This window comes from Schistocerca piceifrons, chromosome X, assembly GCF_021461385.2.
Source record: "Schistocerca piceifrons isolate TAMUIC-IGC-003096 chromosome X, iqSchPice1.1, whole genome shotgun sequence".
Classification (NCBI taxonomy): Eukaryota; Metazoa; Arthropoda; class Insecta; order Orthoptera; family Acrididae; genus Schistocerca; species Schistocerca piceifrons.
The window spans coordinates 679,285,553-679,303,621 of NC_060149.1; the positions used below are offsets into that span (position 1 = coordinate 679,285,553).

The 18,069-nt window shown below is 46.5% G+C and overlaps 1 protein-coding gene across 1 annotated transcript in view; it reads left to right on the plus strand.

The window, feature by feature from the left end:
- LOC124722603 (trichohyalin-like) overlaps nucleotides 1-17,836 on the plus strand; it is a 28,051-nt gene extending 10,215 nt beyond the window's left edge. The window contains exons 2-3 of the mRNA XM_047247744.1: nucleotides 1,671-1,782; nucleotides 14,668-17,836. Coding sequence (XP_047103700.1) covers nucleotides 1,671-1,782; nucleotides 14,668-17,836 — 3,281 coding nt within the window. The remainder of the gene's footprint in view (nucleotides 1-1,670; nucleotides 1,783-14,667) is intronic.
- Nucleotides 17,837-18,069: the final 233 nt, after the last annotated feature.

Here is an 18,069-nt window from a genome sequence, read left to right on the forward strand (position 1 = left end):
GACAAGGAGAAGAAGACAAGAGAAAGAGTAAGGAAGACAGTGAGGTGGTAAAGAGCAAAGAAAGGAACCAACCAAAGAAAGGAACCAACCAAAGGAAGGAACCAACCAAAGGAAGGAACCAACCAAAGGAAGGAACCAACCAAAGGAAGGAACCAACCAAAGGAAGGAAGAAACGAAAAGTGAAAAAGCAAAATGACCGCAAATAGAGGTCGTGGAACCGTCCGTCTCCGGACGCAGGCGCTAACTACCCCCTTGAGGGGGAGGGACTCCTTTTAGTCGCCTCTTACGACAGGCAGGAATACTTCGGGCCTATTCTAATCCCCGGACCCGCAGGGGGGATCACTGGCCATGTTCCTCCCCATGAGGAAAAACCAGCAGTGCAGATTTTCCATTTCACCCTTCGCAATGTAGTGAAACATGGAATTCCATGCAGTGACGTAACCAGCTTCTCATACTCGAATATTTTCACATCCTGTGAGAAGATGACTTAAGACTGGGTAATGGATATAACGTCATTTCTCCCAGTATTATACATTTTGTACGACGAATGCGCTGTCTCAGACGTAGCACGGTCTACCCGATACTGGGAATAAAGGCACACAGTCTGACCAGCTCCTCGAACATTGGTAAGTGGCGAATCTGTTTCATCCAAACCAAACTAGTTAGGATGGCTTAGGAAAAAATTTCAAGAATTTTGTTCCACAGTGTAACACTTACAGACTGGTGTGTCAGTAGCATCTGATCACTGAGCTACGTACTAACAAATTAACGGCAGTGCATCTCCTAACTAACCCACTTATGCCTCTCGAGTTCAGCACTGCGACTAGCTATTGTAGTCAGTGTGTGATGAGGTGGTCGATTCTCAAAGGTTTTTTTTCTAATGAAGCAATCGACGTTAAAGTACTGAAAATACTCATCTGTTACATAAGGGAGCACTGAATGATATGTAAAAAATGCAGTGTGCAATTAGTAGAACACGAATTACTGGATCGAACATTTTCCACTGAAATGTAACTATTGATATGTATGTGAACAAAATACAGTAACCCTTTTTCGGAGAACCAGCAAGTAACGGCATCTACGATTATTTCATACATGATGCAAGAGCACATATCGCTGGCGCGTCTATGGCCGTATTACGAGATAGCCATTCCATCAAAGTAAGTAAAGACGTATTCAGTAACATCCCCTTCATTTCGATTAAACAGCGGTTGTTTACATGCAGTATAAAGGTAGCAGTGCAGCTTTAACACAGCCAGTGCGGAGTCACTCACTCTCACATATATGTAAGCTTTAATCAGGTTTTGGCCGACACGGCAGTTGGCGCATTAGTTCGATAGCAGCTGCGAGCCTTCCCCAGAGATACCGGCAGGATTACTGCTATTATAATAGTCAACGCAGAATCAGCTGTCGCTCCGCTCGTTATACGCAACATCGATATTCGGGAATATGTGATTACACTAAAGGCTGCTTCAGCCTCCATGAATGACGAGAACACAAAAACTGTTCCACTGACAGAAACGTGAGCCCACGTTCCCACACACTTTATATCGTCACTTTTTATTATGCGTTGTCCCTGTTAATTTGAAAACAAAGTTAATCAGAGTTTGCTGTTTCACACACTCAAGACAGCACTCCTGATTGTACAGTAAAGTAATGGTGTTTTTTAGTTCTTTTTTGCTACAAACGCTTACCACCACCACCACCACCACCACCACCACCACCACCACCACCACCGTCAATTGTGCGACTTGTTTTATCACTGAACGAGAATTTTCAGGTGTAAATAAGCCTACGAATAAAGCATTGCGCTGGAATTTTCATAAATCATACTGGAATATTTCACGAAGTCACTTTGCTGTGTCATGTTATTGGGAAGCACTACTGGCATTAACGAAGTGAGATACGACTCTATGTCTGCTTTTCAGTGAAGAAGAAGAACAACAACAACAAGAACAAGAAATGGAGGAAGAGGAGAAGGAAAGAAGCCTGCTGTAGCTGAAAGTGGGACTGGATTTCTTTCGTCAGTCGGTGCGTCGCTCAAACCGAACAAATGTAATCGGTTTAACCAAGATTCTACTTTCCTTTTTTCGTTTTCCCAACTTTGTATGTTACATTGCTATCCCATCCATTGCTGATATTTTTCAAAATGCTTTGCTTGATTTGAATTACTGCCTCCAGCGTCAAATTTTATTGAACGTACGAGTACGTGAGCTCTAGTCTTTTACTGTTAGATTACCATCCTTCGCCTGTTAGTAAAGTGCTAAAAATTAAAAAAATCGCTTAATATCTACCTTCTGGTAGAAAATGGGACATTACTGTTACACGAAACCGAACTGCAGTACACTGAAGCAATAATCAGAAAAATTAGCAAAAAAATGTTCAGATGTGTGTGGAATCATATGGGACTTAACTGCTAAAGTCATCAGTCCCTAAGCTTACACACTACTTAACCTAAATTATCCTAAGGACAAACACACACACACACACACACACACACACACACACACACACACACACACCCATGCCCGAGGGAGGACTCTAACCTCCGCCTGGACCAGCCGCACAGTCCATGACTGCAGCGCTTTAGACCACTCGGCTATTCCCGCGCGGCAAAAATTAGCACTTATGCCGCCTGTGACTGATGGTGAAACAAATAAGCGATTACACATTCAAGCTGAAGTTACTCGCCGGCCGAAGTGGCCGTGCGGTTCTTGGCGCTACAGTCTGGAACCGAGCGACCGCTACGGTCGCAGGTTCGAATCCTGCGTCGGGCATGGATGTGTGTGATGTCCTTAGGTTAGTTAGGTTTAATTAGTTCTAAGTTCTAGGCGACTGATGACCACAGAAGTTAAGTCGCATAGTGCTCAGAACCATTTGAACCATTTTTGAAGTTACTCCTCGTGCAAAAGAAAGTGCTTCTCGGACAATGCAGTATGCGCTGTCTTGAGGCAAATCCAAGTGGGAGCGTTTTTCCTGCGAGATCTGTCTCGCATTAATCTGCATAGTGTAGACGACTCTCATGAATGAGTGTGCCGTGTAGTGCTTTGTGTATGAGTACGGAAAACACCGAAAGATGATGGTGACACCTAACGCCAGCATATGGTCTCTTATTACAGAGACGGTCATCTCAGCCTACAGCCTCGCTAAGTTGCAGCTGTGAGGTGAACTGGGAAAGAGCCGGTGCTAGATGTCTGCGGCAGCAAGTTTGCGGCTTCCCGACGTCCTCTTACTGTTCAAAAGGCTCCACACTCGAGCACCCGATAGCAGCAGTTCGTCGCCTGGTCGCAGAATCTGTACGTAAGTAGTACGTGTGTGGTCACATCACACAAATCAATTATCGATCGCTCGAAGGCAGCAGCAATCGATCGTCCAGAATTCACACTTAAGGCCTGTTTGCAACTCCTTTTTGTAGTTATTTAGTACTGTTGTGTAACTGTTTCGTTGCCAATGGTCCCGCGAAGTAGGAACTTCATGTTAGAATTTATAGTTATTCACGGAGCATGAACAACTCCGGAAGGCGAAGCTGAAACCAGAGATCCCACATATTAAGAAGAAATACAAAATCATTGACACCCTTAGATTTAGCAGTGATCAACATATTGAAGCGTCTGAGGGAGAACTAGATATCGATATGACGTTCACGTTGACAGTAACTATATACCAGGCTGTGGCATGTGATTTTGGATTAAGTATGAGACAACCAGACACATCGTTTATAGTTTTTTAGCTTTCAAGGAGAATGAGCTAATACCGAGAATTTAATTTTTAGGGCATACCTATTCTATAGCTGTCCTTAGTCCATTGTCATTTCATAGGTTCTTATACTCCTGCATAGTATTTACAACGACAGTTACGATAACCAGAAGTGCTGTTTTTTGTTTTAGGTCGCAAAAACAACTGCAAGGATAATTTGCCCCTAATCGACAAAGGGAAGGAGCTAAAAAACGAAGACTTCCCTTCGAGAGAGGTCCACGAAATATGCCTAGCGACAGCGGAGGTTCCGTACCGAAGATTAAAGAGTCCTTCGCCATATTGCTACGACGCATAAAAAGTAAAACGCGGTCGACAGCCGTGCGTCGTTCGCTAAAATACCCGATAACTCAGACGGCAAACGAACATTGGAACGTAAGCGATTAAAGAAAAGGGCATTGGGTCAGGGAATGGCAAACAGTCTAAGGCTGATGCCAATGAGCACAAAGTGATGGAGGATCACCACGTAACAAATAACGATGGCTAAATAATTAGTGGCCAAAGGCAACCTAGCTAAAATGATCTGATCGTGACGAGGGGGCCGAGAGGAGATAAGCTAAGCCACTGGGAGAGGTTTCATTCCCCAGAGCTTGCTCCCGTGAAGAGAAGACCAGTGGTGATCGCGAAGTGACACCATCTGTCGACAGACGTCAATACGGAGATCATCGGAAGGAATCGGAGAGCTAGCAGGCCGAGGTACGACTCTCAACCCACCTAGCGTAAAACGCGCCAGTGGCCAAACGTATTAAACGGTGGAGGATTGCGTTACGACGGTGCTAAGATGCGCGGACGTGCAGATGAATAAACGGAACACCCATAGTCTAGTTTTGTAAGGACAAGTGGTCGGTATAAACGGAGGAGAGTTGTACGATTCACTACCCAGGAAGTACAGCAGCCCCAGCAAATTCGGAAGAGCAACAGACACAAGATGTAAAGACGGTAGGAGGAACATAAAGCGCCGTCAGGAATTCATACAAACCAAAATGCTGCTATTGGTAAATATTTCTATTGTTAGTGAGACTGCAACTTCATTGGGAAAATATTTGTATTGTAACTACAAGATTAATAAACGAAAAAATTGAGGATTCTAAGACGTATTTGCAAAGGCGACTGTAAAGAAGTACAGAACACACTTAGTATCAATGAAAAGTGCAACGGATTCAGTAACACAACTTATTATTCCAACAGAAGCGTTTCCAGACAGGGTGAATAAATTTCAATATATTTTTTCTTATATTAGTCCACTTACTGCAGTCAACTACCACTGTTGGTAAACATCAGTCATTTTTCCGTAGCAGAAATTCACTAAACAGTGGCGTTTGAAGTAAATTACTGGTTCAAATTGTTTGGTATATCGCTCGTGTGTACGGAGGCCGAAGCGAGCGACAGACCGAGGGCGTATGTTGTGCGGGGCCCTAGGAGTCTTTTACGAACGAGTGCTGTTTACCACAATGCTATGGAAACTGACTTTCTATTAATATTGTCGGAAGGGGCTTAGTTTCCACGGGACAGATTCTTAAAAAGCGGCGTAAATCGAAATGAGATAACTTCAAGGGAATAACTGTTTAATTTTATTAGAAATTTGCATCACTTCATGCCAGATTAACGAGGTGCCAAAGCCAGTGTCACCGTACTTCCCTGACGTTTCCCTTGTCCACTCTTACAACCATGTACGAATGGCGAGGTTTATTTTCCTAACTGTATTAGTTTCTGAGCAGTGGAGTGTTAAAATCATTTTCTTCGCTCATCGTCTTATTTAAGACGTCTAGGTTGCACATGATAAACAACTCAGTTACGAAGGTTTGGCAATGTCACTAAATATCGCAGTTACAAAATTTAAACGCAAACTGTAATGTAAAATGATCTTTGATAACTTGCTTAGAAAAAGTGTTTGTCATTTTATCGAAATATGCGATTATTATTTCTTATTCGCCGAAGCAATCTCCCACCAAGTTTCAGCTTGGGATCATTACGCAAATCACAATAATATTTTATTTTCTCTTGCCCCTAGTTTGTAAACAATGGCTTTATTATTTTTAAGAAGCAAGTAAAAGGGACAGTACCTATATTAGAAAGAGTAAATGTCTGTTACTGCTATTTTCAACTCAGATAGTGGTTAAAAGGAAGCCAAAGTATATTCAAAAACTATCGGTAATTTTTATAACTTGCAAGGAATTTTATTACTTTCTACTTTCTCCAACTCCTGGAACACTACCGCAAAGTTGCGGTAGTGTTCCAGGAGTTGGAAAAGGCGCTGAAAGAAGTGCGTTATATCTAATGGGAAGTATGTTGTAGGGGGTTACACTGACTTGGAGAAAGTAATAAAATTCCTTGCATCATCATCATCATCATCATCGATGATGATGATGCAAGGAACTTTATTACTTTCTCCAAGTCAGTGTAACCCCCTACAACATACTTCCCATTAGATATAACGCACTTCTTTCAGCGCCTTTTCCAACTCCTGGAACACTACCGCAACTTTGTCTTGAGATGCTTCTTAGCTCTTTCAACGATGCGTTTTTAATCTCATCTATGTGAGACACGTAGTTACTTCTGTGCTATTTAGGTAACTTATCACTTAAAGCAGAACAAACAAAGCAAAAACGCTCTCTACATCGCAAGCATAAAGCTTGAGCCCCACAGAACGCGAGACGCCGTATATTATTTGTCGTGTTCACTGGAAGCCTACGATTGGTCGGTTTTATGGTATACCTTACATCCCATTGAAACACGCTGTTTCTGAAGACTAGCACATTGAATGTCTCGATAACGAATCGTTGCAATAAAACGACAGGGAACATTATGTTGGTGGATGAAGAATTTTTGTATTGGTTATTTATCACGTTATACCTCGCGTGTTTTGAGAGTAAGCCGTTTTAAGGCAACGACACCTCGACGATCCATGAAAAGCTTGTTCTTGTTAGGGTTTGTTATTAGTAAATGTGCCGACGACACTGTGTCTCATGACGTTTGATATCCCGTCTGCGTGCACGTCCATGTTAGCTGCCTTGTCAGTGTGCTGACGGCTTTAGTTTCGACGTATCTGTGAACCAATTTTTCTATCGCCTGCTGTGTCACGTTTCAGTAGTTCTGCATAGTCTTTGACTTCACTAAGCAGCATCTAAGCAACTTGCGTTCGCCGCCGTTTCTGTTCGGAATTCAACTAGCTTGGAACAAATATTGTCGTCATACGTTTCATACTCAAATCATCCCAAAACAATTCGCAGCGCGAGCGAAGTGATATGCTAATATCAATCACGAATTGTGAAAGTGGGATTCGGCTATCGTTCATAATGATTTCTTTCACTTTTTCTACGATTTCGTCGGCTGATGATATGGTAGGGCGTTCAGGACGATTGTCTTCTTAAGCATTCTCATAGTTTTCTTCAACATGCTAACATCACTTGTAATCCATTGTTTTACTAATAGAATAGTAACAAAATGAATGTTTAACTTTTCTGTAACTTCGCTGCACGTTATTTAGTTCTTACAGCGAAATTTAGTACCAATTATCTGACCTATTTTTATACAAAATAATCGCCGATTCTACCAAATACATACGTAATGTTTCCGAAAGCTGGCAATATACTGAACACTGTACAGTTACGTTTCAGGCATGTTTACCAACACAACGAACAATCTCGCGCGAATCTGATTAACACTACACACGAAATTACAGAATTCCAGTTCTTCAACACAATTGCGGTCTCATGGGTTACCTTCAGTACAAATGAGAGGCATGCAATTCTTCACTCTAAGTCAGATCTTCAGTAATACTAATTATTTAACTGAACTGTCTTTGAACTACTTTATAAATCCAGTATCGGTATGATTATAACAAGCAAAGCTTTTGCTTCTAGGCATGATCTCAACGAACGAAGAGTAGTGTTAAGAAACACCGCCACATCAGATAATAGCCAGGGGGCAAGATAATGAAAAGACCAAAATATTACGATAATGAAATAATGTATTAATTAAAAGTGTAATTATCACGCGTGCAGTTTTCGCTGTAGGTCATTGGTCATCAGATTTTGCCGCTTTCCCTTCCACTAGAAGTATGCTCGAGTCGCCTCGCTCATGAGCTCCAGACTCTAGTATCTCGGTACCCCCACTCCTCAGTAGCGCCCACGGTCACTAACGAGCGAGATTAATGCGCGTGCTTACCGCCTCCACATCCTAGCCTTTACCATCTCCTCTTTAATAGTAACAAGGGGATCCGACGAGCTTTAAGTCTTCATCCGACGGCTGAATCACAGGTCATCAGTTAGTAACACGTGATTCGAGGGCAGTGGTGGGTTTAAACACATGGGACAAGTTCATACTGAAAATATTGGACACTAACTTGCTCCTGTCTATTCTTGTAATACCAGTGACGAAACACTCCTCCACAGACAGGGTTACACTGAGTTTCTCTCATTAGAGCTCCACGTGACTGGCGAGCGTAAGTTACTTTTACTCATGAGGAAGGTGGATCCAAACTACCATAGTTAAATTACAGCTATACTAATTCTATTGTGTGTGACTGTAAAATTATACACGTGGGAGACGATATTGAAAACAGTGCTTTGAGGTAAGGAAGTAATAGTCGAAATTAATATTTGGCTTGTTGCTGACAAACATCTCACACCACATAGTAACACCCCGATACGGAAGATATTAGTGGGCGAGCAATTTCACGCCGGTAATAGTGTGTTCATTACTGTACATGTGTTGGGAAGATTTATTTTATTTTCAAGCACTTTGGTGAGTAACACTCAAGTTAATTAACCAATAAAGCATATAATACGAACAGAGACATATTGAGCTGTGTGTGTTATCTGATGGGTATGTTGTTGTACATAGTTATCACCATACAGAAGTTACATAGCATTATTCGATGCGAAACGTATAGAAAAAAAAGCATGAACATTGCACGGAAGATGGCTATTACGAATACGATCTCCTAGTTACTAATTCAGATTTTCTTTAAGCTCAACTCGCAATATTTTGCTAGTCTCTTGTGCTTGTGGAATGACCTATGATAACGTCTGATACATTATCGACGTAATGTTATAAGCGCTGCGGTTCGCTTCGCAGGTATTAGCACTTCAACGCAACCAATGGCCGGCATGTCTTACTAGCCTGAAAGCGTTGGAGCTGTGTGTTACGTTAAAAATAGACGGTAACATTGTCTTTCCCGCGTGGGCCACGACAGGTAAACAATTGTTAATTTATATTTTGATTTATCAACAGCAGCTTTATTTGAATACACTTAAAAATTTTGTTTTCGTTTTTCATGTGGATTTAACGAGATATGCACAATCGTTCTCTGTTTACGTGAATCTTCGCAGTGCTGTTCGTCGCTTTGTTTTAGCCGATGGCCAGCGACCCCGAGAAGATGGGATCCGCTTCTTCAACAGCCTCGTTGCGCTTTATAGCCCTGACCACCAAGACCAAGAAATGTCAACTGGTGGTAAAAGTTCGTGCAGCCGCTAATTTTTGTACAGTGGTACGTGGGAGGGCCATGAACATACAAAAATCCTGACCTTGGGGTGTGAGCGTTATGGCGCAGGAACTTTTTAAGGTAACTTTTCTATGTTTTTCTTGAGTAACACACATCAAAGCTTCTAGTAAAAATGTTTCTCTGTACAAAATTTTGCTATATTAAATTTCCTACTATAAAGTTTGTTATTCATTTTTTTCTCTTAGACAAAGTTTCCGCATTGCAGGGGATGGAAAAAACATCAGATTATTAACTTATCGGTGTTTTTTTTGTGGTTTTAGGGCGCACAACTTCAATGGTCATTAGCGCCCTGACTACGTTAAGAATGCACCGCGAGGCACAAGTTGAAAACAACAACTAAAAGGGAAAACACGATAAAAGACAGACTGACAGGCATAGGATTAAAAAACAGCATCATCAAATGTCCTTAGAGAGGTTTGTCAAATTGATAAAACGAAGAACGCGAGCAGCTGCTCGTGGGTCATCCGCTAAAATGGCATCTAGAGTACATGGCAGGCCAAGATCAAGACGCAGTGTGTTAAAATTCGGACAGGACATTAAAATGTGGCGGACCGTCAGCAATTGCCCACATGGGCAGAACGGCACCGGGGCAGCCGTCAGCAGATGGCGATGGCTGAACCGGCAGTGTCCAATGCGTAACCGGGCCAAAACGACCTCCTCCCGCCGAGAAGGGCGGGAGGAGGACGTCCAAGCCGCGGGAAGAGGTTTCAAGGCCCGAAGCTTGTTGTCTGTAAGTGCAGCCTAATCGGCATACCACAGCGATAAAATGCGCCGACAAATTACCCTGCCACAATCCGACGAAGGGACACAACAAGAAGCTGTCCAAGGCTGGAGGACCGCAGCCTTGGCCGCGGCATCTGCAGCTTCGTTCCTAGGGATACCGACATGGCCAGGAACCCACATAAAGCTAACCGGAGAACCGACGTCCACCAGCTGCTGAAGAGAGCGTTGGATCCGGTGCATGAAAGGGTGAACCGGATACGGATCACTGAGGCTCTGGATGGCGCTCAGGGAATTGGAGCAGATGACATAAGCAGAATGTCGGTGGTGGCGGATGTAAAGAACAGCCTGGTAGAGGGCAAAGAGCTCAGCTGTGAAGACCGAACAATGGCCATGGAGCCGGTATTTGAAACTTTGTGCCCCGACAATAAAGGAACACCCGACCCCGTCATTGGTCTTAGAGCCATCTGTATAAATGAAGGTCATATTAATGAACTTCGAACGAAGTTCGACAAAACGGGAGCGGTATACCGAACTGGGGGTAACCTCCTTTGGGAGCGAGCTGAGGTCAAGGTGAACGCGAACCTGAGCCTGGAGCCAAGGTGGCGTGTGGCTCTCGCCCACTCGAAAGGTTGCAGGGAGTGAAAAATTAAGGTGTTGAAGGAGGCGACGAAAGCGAACTCCAGGGGGTAGCAGGGCAGAGACATACAACCCGTATTGACGGTCGAGAGAGTCGTCAAAAAAGGAACGATAAGACGGGTGGTCGGGCATTGACAGTAGCCGACAGGCATACCGACAAAGCAGTATATCGCGCCGGTAGGTGAGTGGCAATTCGCCAGCGTCAGCATGAAGACTCTCTACGGGACTAGTATAAAACGCTCCGATCGCAAGACATAAACCGCGATGTTGTATGGAGTTGAGGCGGCGTAAGATGGATGGCCGTGCAGAGGAGTATATGAAGCTCCCCTAATCCAGCTTGGAGCGGACGATCGGCCGATATAGACGAAGTAGGACGGTTCGATCCACTCCCCACGACATACCACTGAGAACACGGAGGACATTTAAAGAACGGGTCCAACGGGCAGCCAAATATGACACAGTGGAGACCAGCTAAGTTTCCTGTCAAATGTAAGACCTAAAAATTTTGTTGTCTCCACGATTGGGAGAGCAACGGGACCGAGTCGTAAGGACGGTGGGAGAAATTCTTTGTAGCGCCAGAAGTTAATACAGACCGTCTTCTCGGCGGAAAAACGGAAGCCATTGGCGACACTCCAGGAGTAAAGATGGTCAAGAGAACGCTGAAGACAGCGCTCCAGGACACGTGTACACTGCGCGCTGCAATAGATGGTAAAATCGTCCACGAAAAGGGAGCCTGATACATCAGCTGGGAGGCAATCCATTATTGGATTGATCGCGATGGCGAAGAGAGCGACGCTCAAAACTGAGCCCTGTGGCACCCCATTCTCCTGGCGAAAGGTGTCTGACAGAACAGAACCCACACGTACCCTGAACTGTCGATCCATTAAGAAGGAACGAATAAAAAGAGGGAGGCGACGGCGAAGACCCCATGTATGCATGGTGCGGAGAATGCCCGCCCTCCAACAGGTGTCGTAAGCCTTCTCCAAATCAAAGAACACAGCCGGGGTCGGGCGCTTCCGCAAGAAGTTATTCATAATGAAGGTCGACAAGGTAACCAGATGGTCAACAGCAGAGCGGCGCCTACGAAATCCACATTGTACATTGGTAAGTAGGCGTCGAGATTCGAGCAGCCAAACCAAACGAGAGTTAACCATTCGCTCCACCACTTTACAGACACAGCTGGTAAGCGAGATGGGTCGATAACTGGAAGGCAAGTGCTTGTCCTTCCCCGGTTTAGGAATCGGGACAACAATAGACTCTCGCCAGCATGCGGGAACATGTCCCTCAGTCCAGATGCGATTGTAAGTACGAAGAAGAAAACCTCTACCCGCAGGAGAAAGGTTCTTCAGCATCTGAATATGAATAGAATCAGGCCCTGGAGCGGAGGACCGTGACCGGGCAAGTGCATTTTCGAGTTCCCGCATGGTGAATGGGGCATTATAACTTTCACGATTCGAGGAGCGGAAGTTAGGTGGCCTAGCCTCCTCTGCCTGTTTGCGGGGGACGAAGGCAGGGTGGTAATGAGCGGAGCTCGAAACCTCAGCGAAAAAGCGGCCAAAGGCATTGGAGACATCCTCCGGGGCCACAAGGACGTCATTCGCGACCATCAAGCCAGAAACTGGTGAGTGGACCTTAGTGCCAGATAGCCGGCGCAGGCTACCCCAGACAACAGAAGGAGTAAAACTGTTGAAGGTGCTTGTGAAAGCAGCCCAGCTGGCTTTTTTGCTTTCTTTAATAATACGACGACACAGTGCACGTAATCGTTTATAAGTGATACAATTCGCCACTGTAGGGTGGCGTTTAAAGGTCCGTAAAGCACGTCGCCGAGCACGTAAAGCGTCTCTAAATGCTGCGGTCCACCAGGGGACCGGTACGCGACGTGGAGAAGAAGTAGGGTGAGGGATGGAATATTCAGCAGCAGCGAGAATGACTTCCGTGAGGTGTGCGACCTGACGATCGCAGCTTGTGAAGGTTTGATCCTGAAAAGTCGCCCTAGAAGAGAAGAGCCCCCAGTCTGCTTTGGAGATGTTCCAAGTAGATGAGCACGGGGAGGGGGTATGCTGCAGGAGATGGATAACACACGGGAAGTGGTCGCTCGAATATGTATCAGAAAGTGCATACCACTCAAACCGGCGTGTAAGTTGGGTAGTACATATAGAGAGGTCTAAATGGGAATAGGTGTGAGATGTGTCCGAAAGAAAAGTAGGAGCGCCAGTATTGAGGCAGACAAGATTGAGCTGGTTGAAAATGTCTGCTAACAAGGAGCCCCTCGGGCAGGATGCTGGAGAGCCCCAAAGGGGATGGTGGGCATTGAAGTCTCCAGTTAACAAAAATGGGGCAGGTAGCTCAGCAATAAGCTGCATCATGTCTGCCCTGGTAACGGCAGATGACGATGGAGTGTAAACGGTACAAATAGAAAATGTAAAAGTCGGAAGAGTAATTCTGACGGCAACTGCCTGCAGGCCAGTGTGCAATGTGATGGGATCGTAGTAAATATCATCCCGGACCAGCAACATAACCCCTCCATGAGCCGGAATACCTACCACAGGGGGTAGGTCAAAACGCACAGAGGTGTAGCGTGCCAAGCCAATTTGATCGCATGGGCGTAGCTTCGTTTCCTGGAGGGCTACGACGAGCGGACGGTGCAAGCGGAGCAGCAACTTCAAGTCCTCTCGGTTGGAGCGAATGCTGCGAATATTCCAGTGAATAAGTGCCATCGTAAGAAGAAAAGGAAGATGAAAGAAGGGGTCACCTCGAAGGTCGCTGAGGGCCTGGCTTCGAGCGAGCACTGCCGCCGCTATCAGTAGGCGGACAGTCATCGTCCATTGGGTCTATAAGTTCATCGGCCATCTTGGTAAGATGGTCGGGAGGGGGAGCTCCCTCCGCCGGTGAACGGCCAGATGTTCGGCTACCAGCGGAGCGGCCAGGCGAAACGGATGACGGCAACCGCTGGGTGGCGCAGGAGAAGAAATGCGCCGTGGAGGAGAAGGAGAACTGTGCTTCCTATGAGCCTTCTTGGAAGGTCTTCTAGTGGAAGTACTGGTCGATGGCTGGGAGTGCGAGGTACGTAGGAAGTCGGCATGGGACGGTTCCTTCTTGAAGGCCCGTGCTTCTGACTTCTGGGTCTTCGTCTTAGCAGAAGCTGATGAAGGGGCTGGTGTCTGTGGGGTGATGGGAGGAAGAGGAGACGTCGACCGCGCGATCTTAGCACTGGCCGAACAGACGACTGTGGTGCTGAAGGTCAGATCGCATGTCTGGGTTGCCACCTCCCTGGTAGTCCGAGGAGAGGCGAGGACAGTACTGTATTTCCCCGCTGGGAGCAGCGTGGGCTTCCTACTAGCCAATAGCTTGCGAGCAGCCGAGGTGGACACTTTCTCTTTGACCCGAATTTCTTGGATACAGCGTTCGTCCTTATAGACAGGACAGTCGCGGGAGGATGCGGCATAGTCACCCTGACAGTTCACACAACGAGGAGACGGAGGTGGACAGTCACCCTCATGGGCATCCCTGCCACAAGTGACACATTTAGCCGCATTGGACCAAGACTGTCGTGTGTGATTGAAACGCTGACACTGGTAGTGAAATCCATTGCGGAGGAATCCCCCATGATTGCCAGCGTCTCCGATGGCGCGCTCCTTCCTTGTGGGGACCCTCTCAGAGGGCACTCCCGCCTTTGGTGAATGTTTACACCTCAGGTCACACCTCCCATGAAACAGACGGAGGGACCAATCGGCATGGTCAGAAGGTATCAGCTCAGGCAGTCACCCCTCCCTGGGCCTGGCCTTTACCAGGGGGTACGTGCGTGCCTTACATATCTACCCAGGGCGGGGAATTACTCGTTACCCCGTCACCGGCTACGCGTGCGAACGCGTGGGTCGGCCATCAGGCGCGCACAGGGAGGAAGGAAGAAGAGGAAAAAGAAGAGAGAGGGAGAGAGAGGACAGACTGTCTCAAACAGCGAGAAGAAGACAGCGAGAAGAAGACAGCGAGAAGAAGACAGCGAGAAGAAGACAGCGAGAAGAAGACAGCGAGAAGAAGACAGCGAGAAGAAGACAGCGAGAAGAAGACAGCGAGAAGAAGACAGCGAGAAGAAGACAGCGAGAAGAAGACAGCGAGAAGAAGACAGCGAGAAGAAGACAGCGAGAAGAAGACAGCGAGAAGAAGACAGCGAGAAGAAGACAGCGAGAAGAAGACAGCGAGAAGAAGACAGCGAGAAGAAGACAGCGAGAAGAAGACAGCGAGAAGAAGACAGCGAGAAGAAGACAGCGAGAAGAAGACAGCGAGAAGAAGACAGCGAGAAGAAGACAGCGAGAAGAAGACAGCGAGAAGAAGACAGCGAGAAGAAGACAGCGAGAAGAAGACAGCGAGAAGAAGACAGCGAGAAGAAGACAGCGAGAAGAAGACAGCGAGAAGAAGACAGCGAGAAGAAGACAGCGAGAAGAAGACAGCGAGAAGAAGACAGCGAGAAGAAGACAGCGAGAAGAAGACAGCGAGAAGAAGACAGCGAGAAGAAGACAGCGAGAAGAAGACAGCGAGAAGAAGACAGCGAGAAGAAGACAGCGAGAAGAAGACAGCGAGAAGAAGACAGCGAGAAGAAGACAGCGAGAAGAAGACAGCGAGAAGAAGACAGCGAGAAGAAGACAGCGAGAAGAAGACAGCGAGAAGAAGACAGCGAGAAGAAGACAGCGAGAAGAAGACAGCGAGAAGAAGACAGCGAGAAGAAGACAGCGAGAAGAAGACAGCGAGAAGAAGACAGCGAGAAGAAGACAGCGAGAAGAAGACAGCGAGAAGAAGACAGCGAGAAGAAGACAGCGAGAAGAAGACAGCGAGAAGAAGACAGCGAGAAGAAGACAGCGAGAAGAAGACAGCGAGAAGAAGACAGCGAGAAGAAGACAGCGAGAAGAAGACAGCGAGAAGAAGACAGCGAGAAGAAGACAGCGAGAAGAAGACAGCGAGAAGAAGACAGCGAGAAGAAGACAGCGAGAAGAAGACAGCGAGAAGAAGACAGCGAGAAGAAGACAGCGAGAAGAAGACAGCGAGAAGAAGACAGCGAGAAGAAGACAGCGAGAAGAAGACAGCGAGAAGAAGACAGCGAGAAGAAGACAGCGAGAAGAAGACAGCGAGAAGAAGACAGCGAGAAGAAGACAGCGAGAAGAAGACAGCGAGAAGAAGACAGCGAGAAGAAGACAGCGAGAAGAAGACAGCGAGAAGAAGACAGCGAGAAGAAGACAGCGAGAAGAAGACAGCGAGAAGAAGACAGCGAGAAGAAGACAGCGAGAAGAAGACAGCGAGAAGAAGACAGCGAGAAGAAGACAGCGAGAAGAAGACAGCGAGAAGAAGACAGCGAGAAGAAGACAGCGAGAAGAAGACAGCGAGAAGAAGACAGCGAGAAGAAGACAGCGAGAAGAAGACAGCGAGAAGAAGACAGCGAGAAGAAGACAGCGAGAAGAAGACAGCGAGAAGAAGACAGCGAGAAGAAGACAGCGAGAAGAAGACAGCGAGAAGAAGACAGCGAGAAGAAGACAGCGAGAAGAAGACAGCGAGAAGAAGACAGCGAGAAGAAGACAGCGAGAAGAAGACAGCGAGAAGAAGACAGCGAGAAGAAGACAGCGAGAAGAAGACAGCGAGAAGAAGACAGCGAGAAGAAGACAGCGAGAAGAAGACAGCGAGAAGAAGACAGCGAGAAGAAGACAGCGAGAAGAAGACAGCGAGAAGAAGACAGCGAGAAGAAGACAGCGAGAAGAAGACAGCGAGAAGAAGACAGCGAGAAGAAGACAGCGAGAAGAAGACAGCGAGAAGAAGACAGCGAGAAGAAGACAGCGAGAAGAAGACAGCGAGAAGAAGACAGCGAGAAGAAGACAGCGAGAAGAAGACAGCGAGAAGAAGACAGCGAGAAGAAGACAGCGAGAAGAAGACAGCGAGAAGAAGACAGCGAGAAGAAGACAGCGAGAAGAAGACAGCGAGAAGAAGACAGCGAGAAGAAGACAGCGAGAAGAAGACAGCGAGAAGAAGACAGCGAGAAGAAGACAGCGAGAAGAAGACAGCGAGAAGAAGACAGCGAGAAGAAGACAGCGAGAAGAAGACAGCGAGAAGAAGACAGCGAGAAGAAGACAGCGAGAAGAAGACAGCGAGAAGAAGACAGCGAGAAGAAGACAGCGAGAAGAAGACAGCGAGAAGAAGACAGCGAGAAGAAGACAGCGAGAAGAAGACAGCGAGAAGAAGACAGCGAGAAGAAGACAGCGAGAAGAAGACAGCGAGAAGAAGACAGCGAGAAGAAGACAGCGAGAAGAAGACAGCGAGAAGAAGACAGCGAGAAGAAGACAGCGAGAAGAAGACAGCGAGAAGAAGACAGCGAGAAGAAGACAGCGAGAAGAAGACAGCGAGAAGAAGACAGCGAGAAGAAGACAGCGAGAAGAAGACAGCGAGAAGAAGACAGCGAGAAGAAGACAGCGAGAAGAAGACAGCGAGAAGAAGACAGCGAGAAGAAGACAGCGAGAAGAAGACAGCGAGAAGAAGACAGCGAGAAGAAGACAGCGAGAAGAAGACAGCGAGAAGAAGACAGCGAGAAGAAGACAGCGAGAAGAAGACAGCGAGAAGAAGACAGCGAGAAGAAGACAGCGAGAAGAAGACAGCGAGAAGAAGACAGCGAGAAGAAGACAGCGAGAAGAAGACAGCGAGAAGAAGACAGCGAGAAGAAGACAGCGAGAAGAAGACAGCGAGAAGAAGACAGCGAGAAGAAGACAGCGAGAAGAAGACAGCGAGAAGAAGACAGCGAGAAGAAGACAGCGAGAAGAAGACAGCGAGAAGAAGACAAGGAGAAGAAGACAAGGAGAAGAAGACAAGGAGAAGAAGACAAGGAGAAGAAGACAAGGAGAAGAAGACAAGGAGAAGAAGACAAGGAGAAGAAGACAAGGAGAAGAAGACAAGGAGAAGAAGACAAGGAGAAGAAGACAAGGAGAAGAAGACAAGGAGAAGAAGACAAGGAGAAGAAGACAAGGAGAAGAAGACAAGGAGAAGAAGACAAGGAGAAGAAGACAAGGAGAAGAAGACAAGGAGAAGAAGACAAGGAGAAGAAGACAAGGAGAAGAAGACAAGGAGAAGAAGACAAGGAGAAGAAGACAAGGAGAAGAAGACAAGGAGAAGAAGACAAGGAGAAGAAGACAAGGAGAAGAAGACAAGGAGAAGAAGACAAGGAGAAGAAGACAAGAGAAAGAGTAAGGAAGACAGTGAGGTGGTAAAGAGCAAAGAAAGGAACCAACCAAAGAAAGGAACCAACCAAAGGAAGGAACCAACCAAAGGTAGGAAGAAACGAAAAGTGAAAAAGCAAAATGACCGCAAATAGAGGTCGTGGAACCGTCCGTCTCCGGACGCCGGCGCTAACTACCCCCTTCAGGGGGAGGGACTCCTTTTAGTCGCCTCTTACGACAGGCAGGAATACCTCGGGCCTATTC